The 24,115-nt window shown below is 41.3% G+C and overlaps 1 protein-coding gene and 1 long non-coding RNA gene across 6 annotated transcripts in view; one reads left to right on the plus strand and one right to left on the minus strand.

Moving 5' to 3' along the window:
- LOC138755650 (uncharacterized) lies at positions 1-10,702 on the minus strand. Of its 2 annotated transcripts, XR_011352450.1 has the most exons (4): positions 6,136-10,702; positions 4,630-4,740; positions 3,034-3,128; positions 1-2,301 (listed from the first exon to the last, which is right to left on the minus strand). It is a non-coding gene; the product is annotated as an uncharacterized lncRNA (long non-coding RNA). The 2 variants fall into 2 exon arrangements; XR_011352449.1 differs by having other exon boundaries at positions 1-3,128.
- Positions 9,794-24,115, plus strand: part of LOC138755649 (ribosomal biogenesis factor-like) — a 19,887-nt gene continuing 5,565 nt past the window's right edge. The window contains exons 1-2 of one of the 4 annotated variants that reach the window (XM_069922023.1): positions 9,794-9,952; positions 14,262-14,394. In XM_069922023.1, coding sequence (XP_069778124.1) covers positions 14,278-14,394 — 117 coding nt within the window. In that variant the 5' untranslated portion in view covers positions 9,794-9,952; positions 14,262-14,277. Of the gene's footprint in view, positions 9,953-10,016; positions 10,102-10,500; positions 10,706-12,922; positions 13,006-14,261; positions 14,395-24,115 lie in introns of those variants that run through there. The other 3 variants (XM_069922024.1, XM_069922021.1, XM_069922020.1) reach the window with 3 other exon arrangements.

Genomic DNA, 24,115 nt, shown 5'->3' on the forward strand with positions numbered 1-24,115 from the left:
AGCTGCTCTTATAGAATCAGACTTTCCAAATAATTACAGATCAAGATCATAGATGTATGGAAATAGAATCATGCACTGTTATTAAAATAACACAGTCTTCTAATTTAAAACTCTCTCCCAGTATCTTAGATTTTTTTTAAAAAAGAGTAGCTCTCATGAAAACAAAATAATTTATTTGATGGATCAGTAGTCTGCTTCTATCCCAATTCTCTTCCCTCCCTTACCCACACACTTATCACAAGGCAGTATTTATTCTGGTAAAAATTCTGTGGTGTATGTAATAAAGTGGGATAAAGCCAGTACTTACAGTATATGGCAGATACCTAGCATTAACATGACATGAACTGCGTGTCAATTAAGTGGTCTGACATTTGTCCATGAATGCTACCTTTTAATACATATTAAAGGATATACCAGGAGAAATTGGGCATGGCAGGGAGGATTCAGAAAATTTCAGGTGACCATTCCTCCAGGTACTTTCCTCAACAGTCTCTGGGAAGTATTGGTTCTATTTTCAGAAGGGGACAAAGGCCCAAAAGACAGCATGAAAACTGCAAACCATCCCAGGAGATCTCTAAACTTGCCAGGTAGATATACCACAACCTCATGACAGATTATTGAACAGGAGTGCAAAACAGTAAACCAAATATTAAGGATGATGGCAATTTGCATAATTTGATGGCAACAATTGGAGTACTATAATTAGAATTCTGGACTAATTAATTTGTAACCCCTCCTGTAGTTATTTTATGCATGATTTTCAAAACGGCAGTAAAACGACTTACAGGATACTCATTAAATGCTGCGCATCTGAATCTTGATGAAAATGGAAACAGTGAGCAATGTATAAACCACCCAGAATTTGAATCAAATGGCAAATGAGATCAACAAGTAATCCCACAAGCAAAAGGTTAGGTCAACAATCTGCAAACCTGCCACATCCATTCATGAGTAGCGTGAAAGAATCAACTTAAAGGAGGAGGGTCCAAGAACACCCTCGTCAATAACAAAGTCAACCCAGCAAACTAGTGCATAGTACAGAGTGAATGTTACCCAGAGGGTCCCAAAGCCCAGCAGCAATAGAAATTCACCAAGACAAATGGTGACTTAAACAAAGTATATTTTAATTTTCTTTAAACATAAAAACAAGATCAAATTTTAATTTATACTATTGACAACCCCCTTCTAATTCTAAGCACACATGTATGTAATGTGTATAAGTTCAGAAAAGTTATTTGATTCACAGTCCAATTTCACTTCTCACTCCTCCAAGTTCACTGGTATCAGGCAATTCTTATACTGTGCACAGAATTTAACATTTATGAAATTTCACCAGGCTCTGGTGGAAACGGTTAAATGGTTACAGCTCAGGAAGGTTCTTGTCAGTTTTCAAAGAGGGAGTCATTGCTCATTGGACACACACAAAATGATTTACTTCATCAGTTACTTCAGTGTTTTGCTGAAGAAACTTACCCCATCAGGGTTTTCTAAAGGATAACCTCTTCTTCTGCATGTCACCACAGAATTCCTTTTTGTTTCCCTTATTTAAGGTGGAAACACCCTAGCTAGTCATTTCCTCTTGCATGGACCACAAGGGTTTTAAACAAGCCACCTGCTTGCCATGTGCAGAAGCCAGTTTTCACTCTCTCTCTCTCTCTTAGAGAAAGCCTGTTTTGTCTCCTCTCTCTTTCTGCTTGAAAAACCACATGAACTTCTTAGAACAGCAAACTGCATGGCAGCACTGCACCCAATCTTCTGAGTCCGTTCATCTGTTGCTTTCAAAACAAATAATCCATCATTCCACAGCATGTCCCATTAACATTTGTGAAGTCTCTATAGGCATTCTTCAAAGTTTTTGCAAAGCCACTCAGAGCCTGGACTCTCCGGCTTGAGCAGAGCTCTGATATTTTAAATGAGATCTGTGTAGTGAAGTGTTTGTGTTTGTTTGTGACCTACACTACCCCCACAATCTATCTCCTTCAAAAACAATATAAAATATGATATAATCCATCACATCATAAACACTAAATCCACAGTAATCTAATTGTTGAGTTAAATGATCAGAATCAGGTTTAATGTCATGAGCATGTGCCACGAAGTATTTTGCAGCAGCAGGATTGTGCAAAATTGCTATAAATTACAATTCCGTAAACACAAGATTTAAATAAACAAATAAATATACAGATAGTAAAAGTGAGGTAGCATTCATAGGTTCATTGAACATTCAAATATCCGATAGTGGAGGTTAGAAGTTGTTTCTGTACTGTTGGACATTCGTTTTCAGTCTCCTGACCCTCCTTCCTGATGGAAGGAATGAGAAAGGGCATTAAGGCATAACTTATCCTGTAGCCCCTAGTTTCAACAGACATTAGAAACCAGTTGTTTGCTAGAAGAAGAAGAAGCAGTAGGAGAAATTGTGGACAGGGACTCTGATGGCTTCATCAGTGATAAAGATGGTCATCGCAGAGCGGGAGTGCCATATATGCAGGTTTTGAGCTATATTCACTATATAAGACTACCCCTAAGTCTGGTACTTAGCACTGGCCAGTGGAGTGATGCTGTCTCAATGTTTTAAAAGCAAATTACCCAGTAAAGGCTTGGATTTTATAAGCATATTTTAAAATAAACAAGCTGTTTAAACCCTGTTTACAGAGCCGACAGCAGTTGGACTGGGCAGATGGACTCCAGAGGGAAGCACTGAGACTTTGCTGTTAAGGTTCAGATTTTGTACTTGGTGTATAAGACAACACCTGGTTTGGGGTGACATTTTAAAGAATTCAATACAGTCTTATAAAGCCGGCATATACAGTATTTGCAGTCAAATGCAATCTCACTTCTGGTGATACCACTATGATGCTGGCAACAGGAGCCTGTGTCCAGTCTGGTAACTCCAGTCTTTCGGTGTTATTGATAGCTTTTCACCATTTCATCAGGAATATTCCCAAAGTACCCACTTCATGCATAACAGTCGAGGTAATTAGACTCACTCTACATGGTAACAAATAAAGCTGAGAGAACAAAAAGGCTACTTACCCTAAGACAATGCTGGATTTGGTGCAGAATATCTGTGATCCAGGAATGGTGCCAAGTTGTTCTAGTACCCCTACAATACTGGCATCTATTCAGTGCTATAATTGTTTTGGCCACAAGGAGCAAAGAAAATCTCAGATTAATTGCTGCCCCAGAAGTCTACTCTCAGTGAGTGATGAAAGGTGTTGTCACTTAACTATAACCTGCACATTGATACTCAGTTTCAGTTTTGCTAGAATTACATGGCTTCCGATGTCAATATGTTGAAGGTCCAAATAGATAAATTAATTGGATACCAAAGGTGGTGAGATGAGACAGGTATCATTCAAGTGATTAAAGACCCAGAATATTCTGTTAATTTGAAAAGGGAATCAGGGTAAAACCTTTTCTGTGATGAATCACTGTAAAGGAAGATAGTAGTGCATGTTGAAAACACAAATGGTTCGTTAGCATAGCTTATAGTCCATCTGTTTCAGCAAATGCTGAGACAGTCGACTAATGATTACATTACATAGAATAGTACAGGGCAGTGCAGGAACAGGCCCTTCTGTGCCAAACATGGTGTTCAAATCAAACTAACACTCAGCTGCTTGCACTTGAAAGATATCTTTTTATCCCCTTCATATTCATGTGCCTATCTAGAAGTCTCTTAAATGTTACTATTCTATCTGCTTTCAGCACCACTCCTGACAGCCTGCTCCAGGCACTCACGCCCTGCACATCTCCCTTCAACTGCCTCCCTCTCACCTTAAACATCTATCCACTAATGTGTGACATTTTTATCCTGGGGAAAAGATTCTGACTGCTCACCCTATCAGTGAGCCTTGCATGATATTTAGCAACTTCTATCAGGTCTCTCCTCAGTCTCCTACACTCCAGAGAAAACAATCCAATCTCTCCCCATGGCTTATACCCTCTGGTTTTAAAAGTGGTTTTAAAACTTTCTTTCCACTCATATTCCACTTTAAGTAATCCCTATGCCATAGGTGCTCTGTGATTAGTAAGGGATTACTTTACATGGTACGTGAATGGGAAGGGAAGGTTAAGAACCACTGTCTTTGAAATATTTTGCTTGAGAAAAAGTTATGAAACTGTGCACATAACGAATCAATTAGGTACGAATGAAACAGTGGTTTTCAGACTTTTTCTTTCCTCTCGCATACCACCTTAAGTAATCCCTTACTAATCAGAGAGGACCTATGATATAGAGATTACTAAAGGTGGTATGTGAAAGGAAAGAAAAAGTTTGAAAGCCACTGCACTACACTCTGTCCCCTCTTCCAAATGTTAACGCATATCGTGAACAGTTTTGAGCCCAGCAACACCCCACTCACCAGTGATTGCTAACCAGAGAAACACACTTATCCAAACTCTCTGCCTGCTATTGGTCAACCAATCCTCTGTCCATACTAATACATTAACCCCAACTCCTTGCAATCTTATCTGATTTATGTCTTTTACGTAGCATCTTATTGAATGCCTTCTGGAAATCTAATATACATCTGCTTATTTCCCTCCATCTACTGCTCTCATTTAACTTCAAAGAACCCCAGAATTTTTTTTTATTTTTTTTTTTTTTTTTTTTTTTTTACACAGTACCTGCTCTTTCTGAATCCATGCTGCTTCTGCCAGGTGGAACCATTTCTATCCAGATGACGCACTATTTCTTCCTTAATGGATTTTCTCGACTGTAGATATTGCATGATATTGCTGCAAAAGGGAAATAGAGTAAAACCCTCTTCAGTAGTGAGTCACTAAAGGACAAGTTGGATACCATCCCGTCATTACATCAAAGCCCAGTGTTCTTCAGAACATGTTTCCAATGCTGCCTGACCTCCTGAACAGTTATTACGCATTTTATTGTACATATTGACCCAAATGGCAAGAAAGGAAAATTTCCTCTCTTCACGTCAGTAAGAAAAACAGAGTCAATGTTTCAGTAAAAAACCCTTAATCAGAACTCAACAGGTAAGTAAGCCCTTCGTCCATTCACTCTAATATTACCCGAACCACTTTTATCCTCCTCACATCTCTGTCAACTCTGCCTACCACCCCTGATTTCCCCTCAACTATACAAGAGACAGTTTACAATGGCCAATTAACCTATCAACCTGCAGAGTTTTGAATTGTGGGTGGAAACCAGAGCATCTGGAGAAAGCCCACATGATCTCAGAAATCCTCCACTGACAGCACCAGATGTCAAGATTTAATGTGGGTCTTTAGAAATGTGAGTGTGACTCTGAGTAAGAATGGACTGGTTGGGCAGCCTCAACAAAATTAGAAATTATGTGGTTGGTTAAATTTTTTTTAAATCTTACATTTTTGGCACACTAAGTACAACATGACTCATACATATTCAGTTCATATCCCCAACAACACACATCAGCTAGTTGCAAACAGAGAAGCTGTAGATACTCACTGAGGCAGCAACATCCACAGGTGAACTTGGTAGGTCAATGCTTTGGATCGGGACCCATCATCAAGACTCAATAACTACTCTGCTGGTTATTGTTCCCCAGAGTTAAATAAAAACTTCCACACTGCCATTTCAGTGTGGGTTAAGTGGCTAATTTAGCATATATGGTGTGAAACATACAAGTCTGGCAGGGCGAGTTATATTCCTGTTAAATTCAACCAGGCTCTGTCACTTGGTGGGGGCAAGTGTCAAAGCCTGGCCAAGTTAACTCACTATTTGTCTTCTGGCAGCAGAACCCCCTACCCTCCCCTCTCCCCCCCAAAATGCCTGGTTGCCAGTTAACCAGGTAAATCATGGTGCGGTGAGTGCAGCAGGCCCAGTAAGTTTTCCTGCTTCCTCGGAGGGTTGGCAGTGTGAAAGGGGACAATAACTGCTGTTGTGAGGTCTAAATAAACACTAGAAAGACTTGCAAGTTTAACAGCACATTTCTTTACTCACATTCAGCTACTGGGTCGCCGCGCATGAGTACTCTCAAGTGTGAAGTATTCATGCTCTAGCATAAAATAGTCCCAGGTTTCCTCATATATAAAATCCCTCCTTCTTAAGAAAAAAATTATTAAAATTTTCAAAATGTATAATTACTGCTTCTTTATCTGCAATTGCAATTAAGAATTAACTATTCTATTTACACATTTGTGGTTCTATATTCTTCTCAGTGGAATCGCACTGGTGGTAGGATGTTGCTTCTCCACCTCGTAGACCTTGTTGGAGCTGTTTGGTTCTGCAATTCTCCTGCTGCTTGCTGTGAAGTCATTGCAGTGTTATGGGTTGGGGTTTTGCCTCGCGTTTCCTCACAAGTTGTTGGAATTACAGACGATGCTGATGCTTCTGGTGCTTTTTCTGTCAGATCTGGTGTTGGGCAAATGTGGGTCCTGTTTCGTTTCAGATGCCTGCCAGATTCTGTCTCAGCTTTTCCTTGGTGTCTCAGCTTTTCTAACAATCTTTGCTAGACTCTAGGTTTTTAATCATTCTGCTCTGTGAGGAATTCTGATAATGTTTGTGCATATTTGTTATAATGTTGACGACTTTCCTCTTGTATGTTACTCAACTTTCTACTTACTTCCCCTTGGTCATTTGCTGGACAGACTTTGCTTGGCAGGGTTGTTTTGTACTTTCTGCCATTCAGAAGCTCTGCCAGGGACTTCATGTCGGCCCTCAAGGTGTTGCTCACAGTGACAGAAGAGCAAGGTAAGGGTTTCCTTTGTCTCTCGACACTTGGTGAGAGTGTGTTTAATTGTCTGTATGTGCCTCTCAACTTATCCATGGCCCTTGGGGTAATATGGTGATAATGTAGTGATGGTGAACCCATATTCTGCAGCTATTTCTCTGAATTCACGTGATGTGAATTGGGTCCCATTGTCACATATCACTTGTTTGGCTATTCCCTGTTCCGTGAAGAGCACTCGTACTCCAGCAGTGATGGTTGGTGCTCTTTGGTCCTTCACTTTCCCGATGAAGGGGAATTGGGAGCAGTAGCAGGACCCAATGCGATACCACTCTTGGTTTTCTGTGAATAGGTCTGTTCCCATAGTGTGTCTTGGCCTGACGGGTATTTCAGCGGGAATCATCTCTTCCTTTTGCCGCGTATTTCTGGCATACTGGACATGTAGCCACCATTTTTTCGAGGTCCTTATACATGCCTATCCAGTAAATTGCTGACTTTGCTCTGAGTTTGCATTTCTCCACTCCCATGTAGCCTTGGTGTATTTTCTGGAGAATTTCTTTTGGCATTGTTTCTGGTATTATCAGCTGAGACCCTGCCAGCATTACACCGTTCTCCAGGGATATGCCGTCCCTGACAGACCAATACTGACGTATTGTTGGCTGTACCTGTTTTATTCTTTCAGGCCATCCCTGTATCACCTGTTGGGAGAGCAGCTGCAGCACCTCATCCTTTGCAGTTTCCTCTTTAATCAGGTTTAGTTTGTTACTGGTCACACTGACAAGGTGATGTACCTTGATCTCCATGTCTTTCATTTCGTATTTTTCGTTTGGGGAAAGACGTGACGAGGCATCTCCGAGCGTAATTTCCTTCCCTGGCCTGTACTTCAAGGTGAAGTCGTAACATTGGAGTCAGAGGAGTAGCCTCTGTAATCTGGCTGGTGCCTTGCTGAGGTTCTTCTTCTGGATGTGTTCCAGTACGCAATGATCACTCTCGACCGCAAACTATCACCCAGAGGGAAATTCGTGGAGTATTTTGGATCCATGTACAACTGCCAACATTTCCCTTTCGATATTGACATATCAGGTCTCTGCTGTTGTCAGGGATTTTGAGACAAAGGCTGTCGGTTTTCCTTTTTGCACCAATGCTGCCCCAAGGACTCTGATGGAAGTGTGTACTTGTAATGTGACAGCTTTTTTTTCTGTCATAGTAGCTCAGTTCTATTTCTCTGCAGACCACTTCCTTAAATTTGTTGAAATTTTGTTGATGCGATGGTGACCACTGAAACTCTCTGAGATTGGCTGTGTGGTCTGATATGTGTGGGGTCAAGGAACTCATGTACTGAACCAGGCCAAGGAAGCTTCTTAGTTCCTTTATGTGTTCCATTTCAGCAATGGCTGAGACCTTCTCTGGGCTTGGCCTTGACCCCATTCCGAAGAATTGGCACTCTTTCTCCTTAATGATGCATTTGTCTGCATTGAGTTTGATGCCGGCCCCTCTTGTTCTCTCCATGGCTTCATGTAGATGAAGATCTACATCATCTGTGATGCCAACAGCGCCTTTGCATCCCCTGTAGGTCTCATCCATCTTTTGCTGGAAGACGTCGTGGCTCACCTTTAGGCCAAAAGGTAGTCGCAGTAACCTGTACCAGCTGAATGGAGTAATGAACATTGTGAGCAGTTTCGATTCTTCATCCAGCTCCTCTTATGATTGCTTGGTTTAAGTCTTTGGGATCCAGACATATCCTCAGGCGGCCATTCTGCTTTTCCTTTATTACAATGGAATTCACCCAGTCGGTTGGCTCTACCACTTTTACTATCCCTCGTTTTTTTTTCCCATTTCTTTGAGCTCCTGCTCTAGCTTTTGTTTCAGCTCTATTGGCTTGGATTATTGGTTTGCGTTCTGGGTCTAAGGTTATGTGGTATTCAAAGTTTCCAAAGCACCTGACTGTGTCATCAAAGTATTCAGGTTACACGTTCATAAATCCAGCCTTGTTTGTGATCAGAAGGTATTGCTCAAGTGGGATGCTGCTATTGATCCTCTTTGACATTTTCTTCTCCTTTATCTCATTGTTTACAGAGATTAGCTGTAATTCAGGCCTAGGATTGCTGGTCTATCGGCGTAAATCACGTAGAATGTACATATGATGCTCTTTCCTTTATGTCTGCCTTTTATTTGGACTTTTCCTAGTTGTTTAATCATGGGGACCATTATAGGCTGTGAGCGTGACATTTACGACTTCTAGTGTGCCTTCCTCCAGGCACCATGTTCTCGGGGAACATCTGACCATAGAGTCTGAGCGGGAGGACGTTGCTTTGTGATCCAGTGTCCAACTTTAATTTCAAATTGAATACTGTCAGTTTGTTTCCAATGTTTCTTTTCACTTGGATCGTGGTAGGCAATTCACTTTTTCCTTCCTTCCCTTTCTTGGATGTCTCATGGAGGAGTATTGTTTCGATATCGAGCGTCAGTGCGTCGGAGTCACTGCTGTTACTTTGTTCGACGTGGTGAACTTTCCTTCTGTATTCTTGTTTTCTCCCTCTTTTTGTGCCAGACCTACACATCTTTTCCCAGTGATTGACCTTCCCACAGGTCCTGCACTTTGAACCATACGCAGGGCATTTCTCGCAGTCATCGAAGGGGTGTAGTCTGCCACACCTCCTACAGTTCTCAGATGTCTGCAGCTTTCTCTGTGTGCGCTTTATGGCATCGACCTTTCTATCTCTGTGCTGCATGTTGGCCTGCACAGACAGAGATTGCATTTGTCTCCTAGTGGCGTCAAAGGCCCTAGCTGCATCTACGGCATTCGCTAGTTTCAAGCTGTCTTTACTTTTAAGAGCTTTCTGCACTTTGGGATGAACTCTTCCCCAAATCAGTTGGTCTACTATTCTCTCCTCTATTTCTTTGAACTTGCATTTTACAGCAATATTCTTTAGTCTTGTGAGGAAATTCATCTACTGACTCTTCAGGCCCTGGAACTCATATCACTTTATTCTATGGTTGGATCGCGGTTCCAGATGAGAGGAAAATATTTCAAGCATCCCTTCTGGGTTATTTACTTCCTCTTCAGCCAGCTCCCAGCTTCTAAACAGTTCTAGTCCTCACTCCCCTGTCCAAAGAAGGATAAAACTAATCTTTTCCTCTGGTGTAGCTCCCTTGAGGAAACTTTTCAATGCCAGGTTGACTGCTGCTTGAACTTTTTGAAAGTCCTTCGATGATGTTGTCAGCTGCCCCGTCCAATACTGGGTGCAATGCTGCTGTGGCCATTTTCTTCTCCAGCGCTGGTAATCAGATCATGGTGCTTTTTCTGTTTCCTTCTCTGTTTATTTCAATTTCTTTTCTCTATGGTGTGCGTTTCGATCTATCCCACCACTGCCACTACGTTGTGTCCGGGTGGTACTATCGGAGGTCTTAATAAACACTAAAACGGCTTGTAAGTTTAACAGCACATTCCTTTACTCATATTCAGCTACTAGGCCAGGTACTGATATAATGTGCATCTACAAGTGTGATGTGGCTATTGCAGTGTTAGTGTTCATGAGGTTTCCTGGGGCTATAACCACTGCATATGCTGGGGTCTAGTGCAATACACAAAGGTGCTGGAGAAACTCAGCAGGTCATGGAGCGTCCATTGGAGGTAAATATAAATAGAAGCAAAACACAAAAGTTTGCAGACACCGTGGTTGAAGTAAAAATACAATGCTGGAGTAGCTCAGCAGGTCGAGTAGCGTATTTTATATCGCAAAGGTATTGACGTCGGTTCTATAATCGTTAGCAAAACTACTTAGCACCTTTGCGGACAGTCTCGGCCTGGGGGCCTTTCTCAGGCGAGCGTCGCGCTGATGGTGACGTGGAGCCGGCGGCAGCGTGATCGTGGTGGACCCGGTGGTCCCGTTCAGCCTGGCCGGCGGCTGCAATCCCTCCTCGCTGCTTGGCCCAGTTGTCCCGGCCCCGCCGCAGATTCAATCGGCGGAGAGTCGGAGTCGGAGACCGTGACGCGGAAACGCGTGACTTCGCATCTGCCAGGAACAGCGCAGGTGTGTGGGCCGTGAGCTTCAACGTTCACCAGCAACAGAAACCTGGGGGGCGGGGCGGGGAACCCGGTTCCACCTGTGTTTTACTTCAACGTGGATATCTGGCCCTTTCCTTACTTCAACGTGGATATCTGGCCCATTCCTTACTTCAACGTGGATATCTGGCCCTTTCCTTACTTCAACGTGGATATCTGGCCCATTCCTTACTTCAACGTGGATATCTGGCCCTTTCCTTACTTCAACGTGGATATCTGGCCCTTTCCTTACTTCAACGTGGATATCTGGCCCTTTCCTTACTTCAACGTGGATATCTGGCCCATTCCTTACTTCAACGTGGATATCTGGCCCTTTCCTTACTTCAACGTGGATATCTGGTCCATTCCTTACTTCAACGTGGATATCTGGCCCTTTCCTTACTTCAGCGTGGATATCTGGCCCATTCCTTACTTCAACGTGGATATCTGGCCCTTTCCTTACTTCAACGTGGATATCTGGCCCATTCCTTACTTCAACGTGGATATCTGGCCCTTTCCTTACTTCAACGTGGATATCTGGCCCATTCCTTACTTCAACGTGGATATCTGGCCCTTTCCTTACTTCAACGTGGATATCTGGCCCTTTCCTTACTTCAACGTGGATATCTGGCCCTTTCCTTACTTCAACGTGGATATCTGGCCCATTCCTTACTTCAACGTGGATATCTGGCCCTTTCCTTACTTCAACGTGGATATCTGGCCCTTTCCTTACTTCAACGTGGATATCTGGCCCTTTCCTTTCTTTACTTCAACGTGGATATCTGGCCCTTTCCTTTCTTTACTTCAACGTGGATATCTGGTCCATTCCTTACTTCAACGTGGATATCTGGCCCTTTCCTTACTTCAACGTGGATATCTGGCCCTTTCCTTACTTCAACGTGGATATCTGGCCCTTTCCTTACTTTAACGTGGATATCTGGCCCTTTCCTTACTTTACTTCAACGTGGATATCTGGCCCTTTCCTTACTTTACTTCAACGTGGATATCTGGCCCTTTCCTTTCTTTACTTCAATGTGGATATCTGGCCCTTTCCTTTCTTTACTTCAACGTGGATATCTGACCCAACATCAATTCCTTTGCACATTGACCATGTGTTTAATTTTTCTTTTATCTTTGATCTTGAACAGTGGATCGCAACGTTTTACCACCCACATCCTACCTTTGAGTTCCTTTCCTTATTGCGGTTCATGGATGGAAAGTGCTGTTTTAGAGAATGTGAACCCCAAAATGTATTGGCCTGTAATTCAGAATGGGCAGCGTCTGTTCAGATAGAAACTGTTTACTTTGACTCTCAGTGATCTTTCATCACGATTTAGTTAGTGAGGTCACGGGATGAGTGCGGAGCCAGAGCAGGCTCTCAATGGGAAATATCCCATTGGATGCTGCTTGACTTTCTTCAACAGTTTAAAAAAAATCACATTATGTATCTCCCATGATGAGTATTATGTCTGTGATTTTTTGTTTGGTTTGATTTGGATGTGACAACATCAAGGTGTTGGTGGATCATAATTTAGAGGGCATGTGTATAGCAACTGCTGAAAAATAATACATGATGCCACTGTTAAAACTGACATGATGTTAACTCACAAATGCTAATTTCAATCCCTTATTCGAAAAGGGAAGAAGCAACCAAGTCTTGCAATGATAGTACAGAAATTATTTAAAAAAAAAAATTCTAAGGCCAGAAGTCGTGTTCATTTGCTAAGACAGGGCTAATTGGGAGAAGCCAGCATAGATATGTATGAGGTCACCAAGAACATTGATGAATCCAAGACAGTAGATGTATTTGCATGAATTTTAGCAAAATGTTTGCAAGTCTTGCATGGTAGGTTCATCTTTAAGTTTAAGGCTCATGCATCCAAGGTGTGTTAGCAAACTGGATCCAAAATTGGCTTGGTAAAAGGAGAGGAAAGGCTTTATAGTCTGGGAGACTAACCAATGGTGACTCACATTAGTGTTCAGGTCATTGATATATCTTTAAATGACCTGGATGAGAAAGGAGGTGGACTGATTAGCAAGTTTGCTGGCAACCCAGAAATTGGTGTTGTAGGAGATAGTTGGGTGGAGCTGTGGTGGATGAAATTTAATCCAGATAAGTGTGAGATAATGCATTTTGTGATATATTCACAGGACATGTACAGTAACTGGCAGGGACTTCAGGAATGTTGATGTACAGAGGGACCTTGGAGAACAAGTTGATAACTCCCTGAAAATGGGAATGGATGGATCAGTAAAGAAGGCTGTCAGTATTCATGCCTCTGTGATGAGGTATTGACTACAAGAGTTTGGATGTTATGTTGCCATTGTACAAAACATTGGACATGCTGCTCTTGGAATATTGTTCCTTTACTGGAAGGATGTGGAAGTATGAGTGCGCAGAAGAGATTAATCAGGGAATTAACTGGAAATGGCTTTATTTATAAAGATTGGATAGGCTGGGGTATGATCTTGCATTGCATTTATATTTCCACTCACATACCATTTAAGTAATCCCTGTGCGTATGTGAGTGGAAACAAAAAGGTTAAAAACACTGTTTTAGTCATACCTAACTGACTCGTTATGTGCTAAGGAAATGGGCCAATGACAATTTTTCTCAAGCAAAATATTTCAGTAATAATTGGGTGTAGAGCTGTGGTTCTCAGCCTTCCCTTCCCACTCATACTACTTTAAGCAATCCCTTACTGATCACAGAGCCCTTACAGCATAGAGATAACTTAAAGTGGTATGTGAATGGAAAGAAAAAGGTTGGGAACCTCTGTTGTGGAGGTTTACAAAATTATGAAGGGCATAGAAAGGGAAGATGGAGAAAGTTTTTCTTGAGGTAAATCTATGCAGAGCATGGATTTAAGGTGAAATAAGAAATGTAGTGATCTGACAGGTAAATTTTCACAAAGGCTGGTGGTTGTATGGAACAAACTGCCAAAGGAAGTGGTAGAGAAGATAAAATTGCAAAGTTTAAAAGATATTTGGACATGTACTTGGATAGGAAAGGAGCAATGGAACATAGGCCTAAAGCAGACCAATGAGATTGGCATATAAAGACATGATTGACATGAAAAAGTTAAGCTGAATGGTTGACTCCTGTGTAGTACAGCCTTGTAACATTTCTGTGAAACCTGAGCCAGGTAGATTTGGTTCAGGATTCAAACCTATCAATTGGTTACGCGTAACTGCAAATTAATATCACTTAACTTAGTTTGCAAGGAAAGGTCATGGGTAAACAATCAATGGTTAATGTGCCCTTAAAACCCCTCTACATATTGGGGATCTTTATGCCTTACTTCAAACATCTTGTGCTTGAGGTTTTTCTGCTGTGCTCCTGCTTGCTGAGAATGTGCATAGTATATTAGCCAAGAAGAATTTCTGTCAAGCAACCAGATAATCAACAAATTTAAAGAAAATTACCAGATGTTATTAAAGAGGATTCTTTAGTTTTCTAAATCAAGGCTTGGGAAATAGTGTGTTTGTTTTACATTAATGAGAAAATATAAAGTTATTGATTCTGTGAATATTTGTTTTCTAGGAACTATTCAGAAAGGATGGCGAAGAACAAATTGTTAAAGGCACGAAAAAGTAAAGATGTTTTCAAAGTTGCCAATAACAGAAATGTAAAATCAAAAAGTAAAACAAAACCTGTAACTACAAGTCTCAAGAAGGTAAGTGTGTTTGTGGCATAATGACAAAGGAATAGCTTTAGCTAAAATTGAAGTACCGAGGGTATTTGAGATTTTCTTGCTCGTTTGTATTTTTGCTGCGTGTATCCTGATGAGTCCGATTGTATTCCATCTGATCTTCTGCGTGTGCTTGCTCAAACCTTTTGTGGCCAAGCATCTGGCAACTACCTTGAGGCCTTGGTTCTGTGATCATCATGTGAGGTGCAGTTGGAATTGGTGATGGAATTTAATGTGCGACAAACTATAATCCTGCCCAAGGTAGCACTGTCTTGAGAGCTTTCAGTAGTTCATGACATCAAAAACCTGGTCATATTCTACATTCATTGTCTACAACCTAACAGTATAACCAATGAATTTTCCAATTTCTGGTAACCTGTGCCCTTTGTCTCCTTGCCCCAGTTACCCTATTTTATTCCCCTTCCTCCACCTTAGTCCATCAGGCCATGATCTCTTCCTTATCTGATTCAACTTGTCACTTAATAGATTCTGGATCTGGCATCTACCCAGATACAGAACTTATCTGCCACAAGGAAAGATTTCTGAACACAGCTGCCTCTTCAAAATGGTCAAAGAAATGCTCCCTGAATCGTGTTGATTCCACTGGTCTAGATGCTCAGTAAATGTGAACATCACCATGTGACCATGCAAGGAGTGGATTCAGCCACGATAAGTTAAGTGGCCTATTTTGACCTTGCTGAAGTATCTACTCCACCAAATGAACATTCTCCAAATTTGGCTGTCTGCACAAAAAGGCTCCATCCTACACGTGCCCCTGTATAATGTGTGAGATACTATGTTAACTAGTGGGTCCTCCATCAGCCAGCTCCCCACCATGATTACCAGCCCCCCCACATCTCCATCGGGCACACAAAACTCAAAACGGTCAACCAGTTTACCTATCTCGGCTGCACCATTTCATCAGATGCAAGGATCGACAATGAGATAGACAACAGACTCGCCAAGGCAAATAGCGCCTTTGGAAGACTACACAAAAGAGTCTGGAAAAACAACCAACTGAAAAACCTCACAAAGATAAGCGTATACAGAGCCGTTGTCATACCCACACTCCTGTTCGGCTCCGAATCATGGGTCCTCTACCGACACCACCTACGGCTCCTAGAACGCTTCCACCAGCGTTGTCTCCGCTCCATCCTCAACATCCATTGGAGCGCTTACATCCCTAACATCGAAGTACTCGAGATGGCAGAGGTCGACAGCATCGAGTCCACGCTGCTGAAGATCCAGCTGCGCTGGATGGGTCACGTCTCCAGAATGGAGGACCATCGCCTTCCCAAGATCGTGTTATATGGCGAGCTCTCCACTGGCCACCGTGACAGAGGTGCACCAAAGAAAAGGTACAAGGACTGCCTAAAGAAATCTCTTGGTGCCTGCCACATTGACCACCGCCAGTGGGCTGATATCGCCTCAAACCGTGCATCTTGGCGCCTCACAGTTTGGCGGGCAGCAACCTCCTTTGAAGAAGACCGCAGAGCCTACCTCACTGACAAAAGGCAAAGGAGGAAAAACCCAACACCCAACCCCAACCAACCAATTTTCCCCTGCAACCGCTGCAACCGTGTCTGCCTGTCCCGCATCGGACTTGTCAGCCACAAACGAGCCTGCAGCTGACGTGGACTTTTTACCCCCTCCATAAATCTTCGTCCGCGAAGCCAAGCCAAAGAAGAAAAGAAAGTGGGTCCACCACACAACCAGCAAAGACTGGTTTTAATTGTCAATCTTTCCTGTCTCCAATGAACATTCTGTGGAGTAGATTTAGGGCAGAGATGAGAGTAAATTGCTTTTCTCAGAGTAAATTTTCAGCTCAATGAAGCAGTAGAGGCTGCCTCATTAAATATCTTTCAGACACAGTTAGATTTTTACAAATATGGGGAATTAAGGGAAATGGGGAAAAGGCAGCTAGGTGGAACTGAATCCACAGCCAGAATGGAGAATTTTTTTGTTGCACTACAATGCATGTTCTGTTCTGAGGTGTTTGATTTGTTATGATCTGTTCTATTTAATAAATCTTTTAAAACTGCATGGTTAGTGTAAAAGACAGCACCATGCAAATACAGCACCTGCAGCCCAGGCCTGAACGTCTGCAAGGAGTTTGTTCATTCCTCTTGTGTCTGTATGGATTTCCTCCGTGTACTCTATAGTTTCCTCCCATATTCCAAAGACGTACAAGGTCACATGGTATATTTGGGTGGCACAGGCTCATGGACTGGAAGGGCCTGTTACAGTTCTGTACCTCTAAATTAAAATGTAAACTTCAAACAAATAATTTGTATCACTATACTGAGGGTGGTGACTTCAAAGTTTGTGCTTCGTTGTACCCTCTTATTTGTACCTTTGACGTGGAATTCATTCTTAATATTGGCATGATGTTTGGTTTTTTTGGGGGAGAGGGGGATTTAAAGCTACTGGTTTCAGCCTCACTGACACCTTGTTGGAAAATCCTGCAGAGCCATTAAAGCACAAAAGCACCCATTTAGAAACTTGCTGAGAGAGGAAGGAAATGAGAGTATATTTTCATAAAAGCAGGGCTCAATAGTTGCAGCATTGTATAGTATCTGACATCCATGTTTTCTCTAGGTTAACTTGCAGTGTTTAGAGAATTTGGTGCCCAGTCTTTTTTTGGCATTGAATCCACAGTCTCACAACATGTCCTTTCTAATGTGCATCAGCTTATTATTGTGCATTTTATATCATGCTGTTTGGGGATTTGATAACCTTTTATGTGCATTGCAACAATGTGGGAACAACTCTTCCTGGATTTTATGCTTTTAAGTAATGCTAATACAGTTTTGTCCTGACTTGGAGTTAAACAGGAAAGTACAGATGCAGCGATTAAAATGCAATTCACAAAAGTGCTGGAGAAACTCGGCAGGTCAAGAAGGATTGGCAATTTCTGTGGATACTACATGAATTTCTCCAGCACTTTTTTGAAATTTTATTTTATAAACCCATGTAATCAAAATACATATAGAACCAAATCTTAATCTAATTAACTACACACATGCTTTTTTTAAATCATTTTCTCCCACTCCCCACCCATACCCTCCCACAAAGAAACCTAAAGCCCAAAAAGGAAAGAAATGAAAAATAACGTCTACATGAACTAACTAGTTCTAATGGATATTGTGACACATTTACACAGTTGCAAATTGTTCTAATAACTCATGATAATAATTACACCCATATATACCACATTGAATATATGGATTAACATATTACATCTTAAAGGTGAGATCGGGGAGTGACTTCTTTCACATAAACTAAAGGCACCAGTCTTTTGCATATAATGCATCCAGATTTTCAAAAATTATTCATATTTATTCTTTAAATTATATATAATTTTTTCCCAAAGGCATACAACTTTGGATTTCATTATGCCTCCGCTCTATTACCAAATCTGTGTCCAATTTCCATGAGACTGCTATACACTTTGTTGCAACTACTAGCGCTATCATGAAAAAGTCCTGGGACCATTTCAATTTGGAATCTTAGCAAGCCCTAGTTACGTCTCCCAATAAAAATATCATAGGATCACGTGAAAGTGGAGTTCCAGTTACTTCTTGTAAAAAAAAAATCTATTAAATTAACCCAAAAAGAATTCAATTTTGAACATGTCCATGTAGAATGCAAAAATGTACCAATATCTTGTTTAAATCGGAAACATTTATCTGACAAGTCAGTCTGCTTTCAATTTGCTAAGTTTTATTCTCCAACACATTTGTGCATTGCATTTGTCTTGACCTTGCTATTGAATGATAGTATTGAATGGTATTGAATTATTTTATCTGATGCTTGCATTCAGTGTTTTTAAATACAGCATATAATTAAGTTTTTTTTGGTTAGAGATATTTGGTCAAAATTTAATGTGATCTTAAATGTATTATAAAAATAATAATCTGCTATTCAAAATGTTAAAGCTTGCAGTAGATTCTGAAAAAAAATTGCATGGACAAACTCTCCAGGAATAATTATTTTGGATGTAGCAGGATATGGATGATATCAAGTAACCAGATATCATATATGATCTGAACTTCAGCCATCACACATCAAACGCAGCATGATCAAGTAAAGGTATAACATCATAAAGAACACAATTTAGATAGCTGATTGTACAACATTGTGGCTTTAACATACTAAGGTAGTGGTTAATAAACTTTAGGATTTTTCATAGATTTCAGGTAAAGTATTTCTTTATTAAACTAGATAGTCCGATATCATTTATCGATCATTTGATGTGAAAATTCTGATACATGGTGTTTCTAGCAAATGCCTCCAAAATGTTACTATTATATATGCTACCACTTTGGCAGTGTGTTCCATCACACTATCAATCACTCTGTGTAAATAAATTTTTAAATAGTTCTACAAATCTTTTAAACTTTCCTCCTTGCTCCTTGTATTTAATGTTTCCACCTTAGGGTGGGGGAAGACTTTGACTGTCTACCTTATCTATGACTCTCATGCCTTTGTATATTCTATCAGATCAGGTGGCCCCCCCACCCCCCCACCCCAGCCTCTGATGCCCCAGAGAAATCATGTCTAACCCAGTCGTTCTCAACTTTTTCTTTCCACTCACATACCACTTTAAGTATCCCCTATGCCATAGGTGCTCTGTGATTAATAAGGGATTGCTTAAGGTGGTATGTGGGTAGAAAGAAAAAGGTTGAAAACCACCGTTTTAATTGTACCTAATTAACTCATTATGTGCACGGTTTCATAACTCCAAAGGAAATGGGCCAGTGCCAATTTTTCTCAAGCAAAATGCTTCAGTAACAATTGGGTGTAGGGCAATGGTTCTCCTCCTTCCCTTCCCACTCACATACCACCTTAAGCAATCCCTTACTAATCACAGAGCACATGTGGCATAGGGATTACTTAAAGTGGTATTTGAGTGGGGGAAATAAAATGGTTGGGAACCCCTGGTCTAACCTTTCATAGGTAATACACCAGTCCAGGCATTATCCTGGTGAGCATCTTCACTGTCTCAAGTCTCCGCATCCTCTCTATAGTATAGTGAGCATACCACACACAATATTCAAAGTTTGACCAAATACAAGTTTTATACTGCTTCAAAATTTTATGACTGCCCAACTTCTATATTCAATACCCCAACTAATGAAGGCAACCAATATGAGGGAGCTGTGGGCATGTACTCCAAGCTCCTATGTACATCATTGTTGCTAAGGGTCCTGTCATTTACCTTAATCTTGCTTTTTGCCTCCCAAAATACATCATCGTGTGTTTGTCCAGAATACGAGCAGCATGATGGGTGATGGGTGGCACGGTTGGCGTGGCAGTTAGTGCAATGCTTTTACAGCACCAGTGATCAGGACCGGACTTGGGTTCAAATCCTGCGCTGCCTATAAGGAGTTTGTACCTTCTCCCAAGTCTGCATAGGTTTCCTCAGAGGGCTCCAGTTTCCTCCCACCCTCCAAAAACGTACTGGGGTGTAGGTTAATGGGGTGTAAAATGGGTGGCACAGTCTTGTAGGGCTGAATTAGCCGATTACAGTGCTCTATGTTTAATTTAAAACTCTTGTCTAAATTTCCAATTGATTTATATCCTGCCATACCTTAAAAGAATAACTCCTCAGGGTTGATTGTAATGCATTATAAATATATTTTCGGTTAAATAATTTTTTTGGCTTGTGTTATTTCAATTAAGTGATTTTATTTTGAGAACTGATAAAGCTCAAGGCTCTCCTAATCCTACACACATGCAGGCTTATGAACCAGATTTGATTAGAGAGCTGAAGGTAAAGAAACTCTTTAAGAGGCAATGATCACAATATAATATAATTCATCCTTCAGTTTGAGAGGGAGAAGCTAAAATAAGATGTGCCAATATTACAGTTAAGTAAAGGTAACTACAGAGGCATGAGAGAAGAGCTGCTAAAGTTGATTGGAAGGGGACTCGAGCAGAGATGCCAGTAGGATGGCAATAGCATGATTTTTACATTTATTTTAAAAAATTTAGACACCCAGCACGGTAACAAGCCAATTTGGCCCTACAAGTCCATGCTGCCCAATGTACACCCTATCAATTTACACTGTGTTTTTGAAGGGTGGGAGGAGACGGGAGCCCCTGGAGAAAACCCACACAGACACAGGGAGAATGTATAAACTCCTTACAGACAGAGTGGGATTTGAACCCAGGTACGGTGTGGCACTGTAATGACATTACAATAAAACAACATTCCAAAGGGAGGAAGAGGCAACTGTGACTGACAACCAAAGTCAAAGACGGCATAAAGCAAAAGTTAGCAGGAACCAAGAAGATTGGGAAGCTTTTTTAAAAGAAAAAGTCGATTTAAATAACAATGGGGAGAAAAGATGAAATATGAAGGCAAGCTAGCCAATAACATAAAAGAGGAAACTATTTTTTTCAAATATATAAAGTATAAAAGAAACAAGAGTGGGCATCAGACCGCTGGGAAATAACACTGGAGAAATGGTCATGGGGTACAAAGAAATGGTCGATTAACTGAATAAGTGTTTTGCATCTATCTTCACTGTGGAAGACAACAGCAACATGTAGAAATTTAGAGGGTTGGGACAAAAGTGTAGTTATAACTTGAGGAGAGGGTGCTTTGGAAGCGGAAGGGTATCAAGAAGGGACGAGTCACAGGACTGGATGGATTTCACCCCAGGGTTCTGAAAGGTAGCTAAAGAAATTATGGATGCATTAGTAGTGATCTTTCAGGAATCACGAGAGGCAGGAATGGTTTTAGAGGACTGGAAATTTGCAGCTGTCACTCAGCCCTTCAAGAAGGGAAAGACGCAAAAGACAGGAAATTGTAGACCGATTAGCCTGACTTCAGCAGTTGGTAAGATTTTGGAGACATTTATTAAGGGTGAGATTTCATGATGCTTACAAGCATGTAATAAGATGAAGTATGCATGGTTTCCTTCAGGGCAGATCTAGACAAATCTGTTAGAATTCTTTGAGGAAGTAACATTCAGAATAGACATAGTGGATGTTTTTACAGTACAACTCTGATTATCTGAAATCTGATTCTCCAAAATCCTCAGTAATCTGAATTTTAAAAAAAAAATTTGAATAAATGAGGATATCTGAAATCCTCATTTATCCAAAACTTTTTTGGAGCTGAATTGACCGGGGCGTTGGGGTGCCTATGCCGGCAGCAGCAGCGGCCATTTTTTTGGGAGAGAATTAAACTTTAATGCTTAAAAAGCATTTGTTGTTGTTGTATAAACACTGTTACAAGTGATTTGCTGTTGTTAAAAAAAAATGACCGGTTCTCTGAAATTGGATCTTTGGAAGGTCATTGTCAAGGTGCCACAGAGGAGGCTGCTAAATGAGAGGAGTTCATCGTATTGCAGGAATGATACTATCATGGATAGAAGATTGGCAAACTGGCAGAAGCAAAGAAGAGGAATAAAATGGTCTTTTTCTGGCTGGCTGCAGGTGATTAGTGTTCTAGAAAGGTCTGTGTTTGGCCTGCAGAGGGGTTTAAATTTAGACATGTAGCAAGGTAACAGGCCCTTTCGGCCCATGAGCCTGTGCAGCCTGATTACGCCTGATTGACCTACACCCACGGTATATTTTGAAGGGTGGGAGGAAACCAGAGCCCCCAGGGAAAACCCATACAAACAAGGGGAGAACATACAAACTCCTTACAGACAGCAAGGGATTTGAACCCCAGTCCCAGTCATTGGCACTGTAAGTGTTGCACTAATTGCACTGCCCTTATATCTGGAGAGTTTAGTATGAGCATACGATACAGCATTAGGAAATGTATAGTCATGCAGTTTGATAGAGGATTAAAGGATAGATGGAATAAAGGAATAAAAATGTGAAAAGAATTCAGAAAGCAGAACTCCTAAGGACCTTGGGAGTCCTCGTGCAGGATTCCTGAAAGGTTAACATGCAAGTTGAGGAAGGCAAATGCTATGCAAGTATTCATTTTGTAGGAACAGAATATAGAAGCTAGGATATAATTCAATATAATTTTTGATTTAGAAATACAGCACAGTAATGTGCCATTTCAGCCCATAATCACAAGTTGATTCTTCTATGTACTGATTAAGAAAACTTTCCTGAATACACTTAACAAACTCTAACCCATCCAGCCTCTTATTGTATGGGTGGCCCAGTTAATGTGCAAAAAGTTGAAATCTCCCATAACTACTATCTTGTGTTTATACACATATATGCAATCTCCGTTTAAATTTGTACCTCTAATTCCTTCAGACAATTTGGTGGTCTTTAATACATTCCCATTAATGTTTTCATGCCTCTGCCATTCCTCAATTCTACCCAAATAGCCTCGCTGGACAATCCCTACAAACCATCCTGCCACAGCACTACTGTAATGTTCTCTCTAATAAGCAATGCAACTCCTCCACCTTTTATCCCCATTATCCCCCAAATAACCTCCCAAGGATGTTGGGAAATATAGAGACTAATGCAAGGGAGGAACTGAAAGAAATCAGTATCTCTAAGGACATGGTCTTGGGGAAATTGATGGGATTGAAGGCAGATAAATCCCAAGGGCCTGATAATCTACATCCTAGGGTACTTAAGGAAGTGACCATTCAGATAAGAATTATTTTACAGAACTCGATAGACTCAGGATCAGTACCCATGGATTGGAGGGTAGCTAATGTTACCCCACTATTTAAAAAGGGGGGTAGAGAAAAAGTGGGGAATTATAGGCCAGTGAGCCTTACATCTGCAGTGGGCAAAATTATGGAATCCATTATTAAGGATGTAATAGCGGAGCATATGACTGGCAGAGAAAGGATCGGAAGGAGTCAACATGGATTTACAAAAGGTAAATCGTGCTTGACAAATCTATTGGAATTCTTTGAGATGGTGACAGGTAAAATAGATGGGGGAGAGCCAGTGGATGTGGTGTACCTGGACTTCCAAAAGCTTTCGATAAGGTCCCGCATAAACGACTGGCTTACAAAATCAAGGCTCAAGGGATTGGGGGCAAAGTATTGATGTGGATTGAGAACTGGCTGGCAGGTAGAAGACAGAGAGTTGGGATAAATGGCTCGTTTTCTGAGTGGCTGGCAGTGACCAGTGGGGTGCCACAGGGATCTGTACTGGGACCCCAGCTGTTCACAATTTACATTAATGATCTGGATGAGGGGATTGGATGTAATATCTCCAAATTTGCAGATGACACTAAGGGTTGTGTGCACGGAAGAGGGGGTCAGGAAGCTCCAGTGTAATTTGGATAAATTGAGGGACTGGGCAGATACATGGCAAATGCACTACAATGTGGATAAATGTGAGGTTATCCACTTTGGTAATACAAACCGGAGGGCAGATTACTATTTGAATGGCAATAGATTAAGAGATGGGGAAGTGCAGAGAGACATAGGGGTACTTGTACACCAGTTTCTGAAGGCGAGCATGCAGGTACAGCAGGCGGTTAAAAAGGCAAATGGTATGTTGGCCTTCATATCAAGAGGGTTTGAGTATAGGAACAAGGATACCTTACTGCAGCTGTACAGGGCCTTGGTGAGACCCCACCTGGAGTATTGTGTGCAGTTTTGGTCACCTTATCTAAGGAAGGATGTTCTTGCAATGGAGGGAGTGCAGAGGCGATTCACCAGGCTGATACCTGGAATGGCAGGAATGACTTGTGAGGAAAGATTGCGCAAATTGGGATTGTACTCGTTGGAGTTTAGAAGATTGAGAGGGGATCTCA

The sequence above is a fragment of the Narcine bancroftii genome, chromosome 2 (genome assembly GCF_036971445.1).
Source record: "Narcine bancroftii isolate sNarBan1 chromosome 2, sNarBan1.hap1, whole genome shotgun sequence".
Lineage (NCBI taxonomy): Eukaryota > Metazoa > Chordata > Chondrichthyes > Torpediniformes > Narcinidae > Narcine > Narcine bancroftii.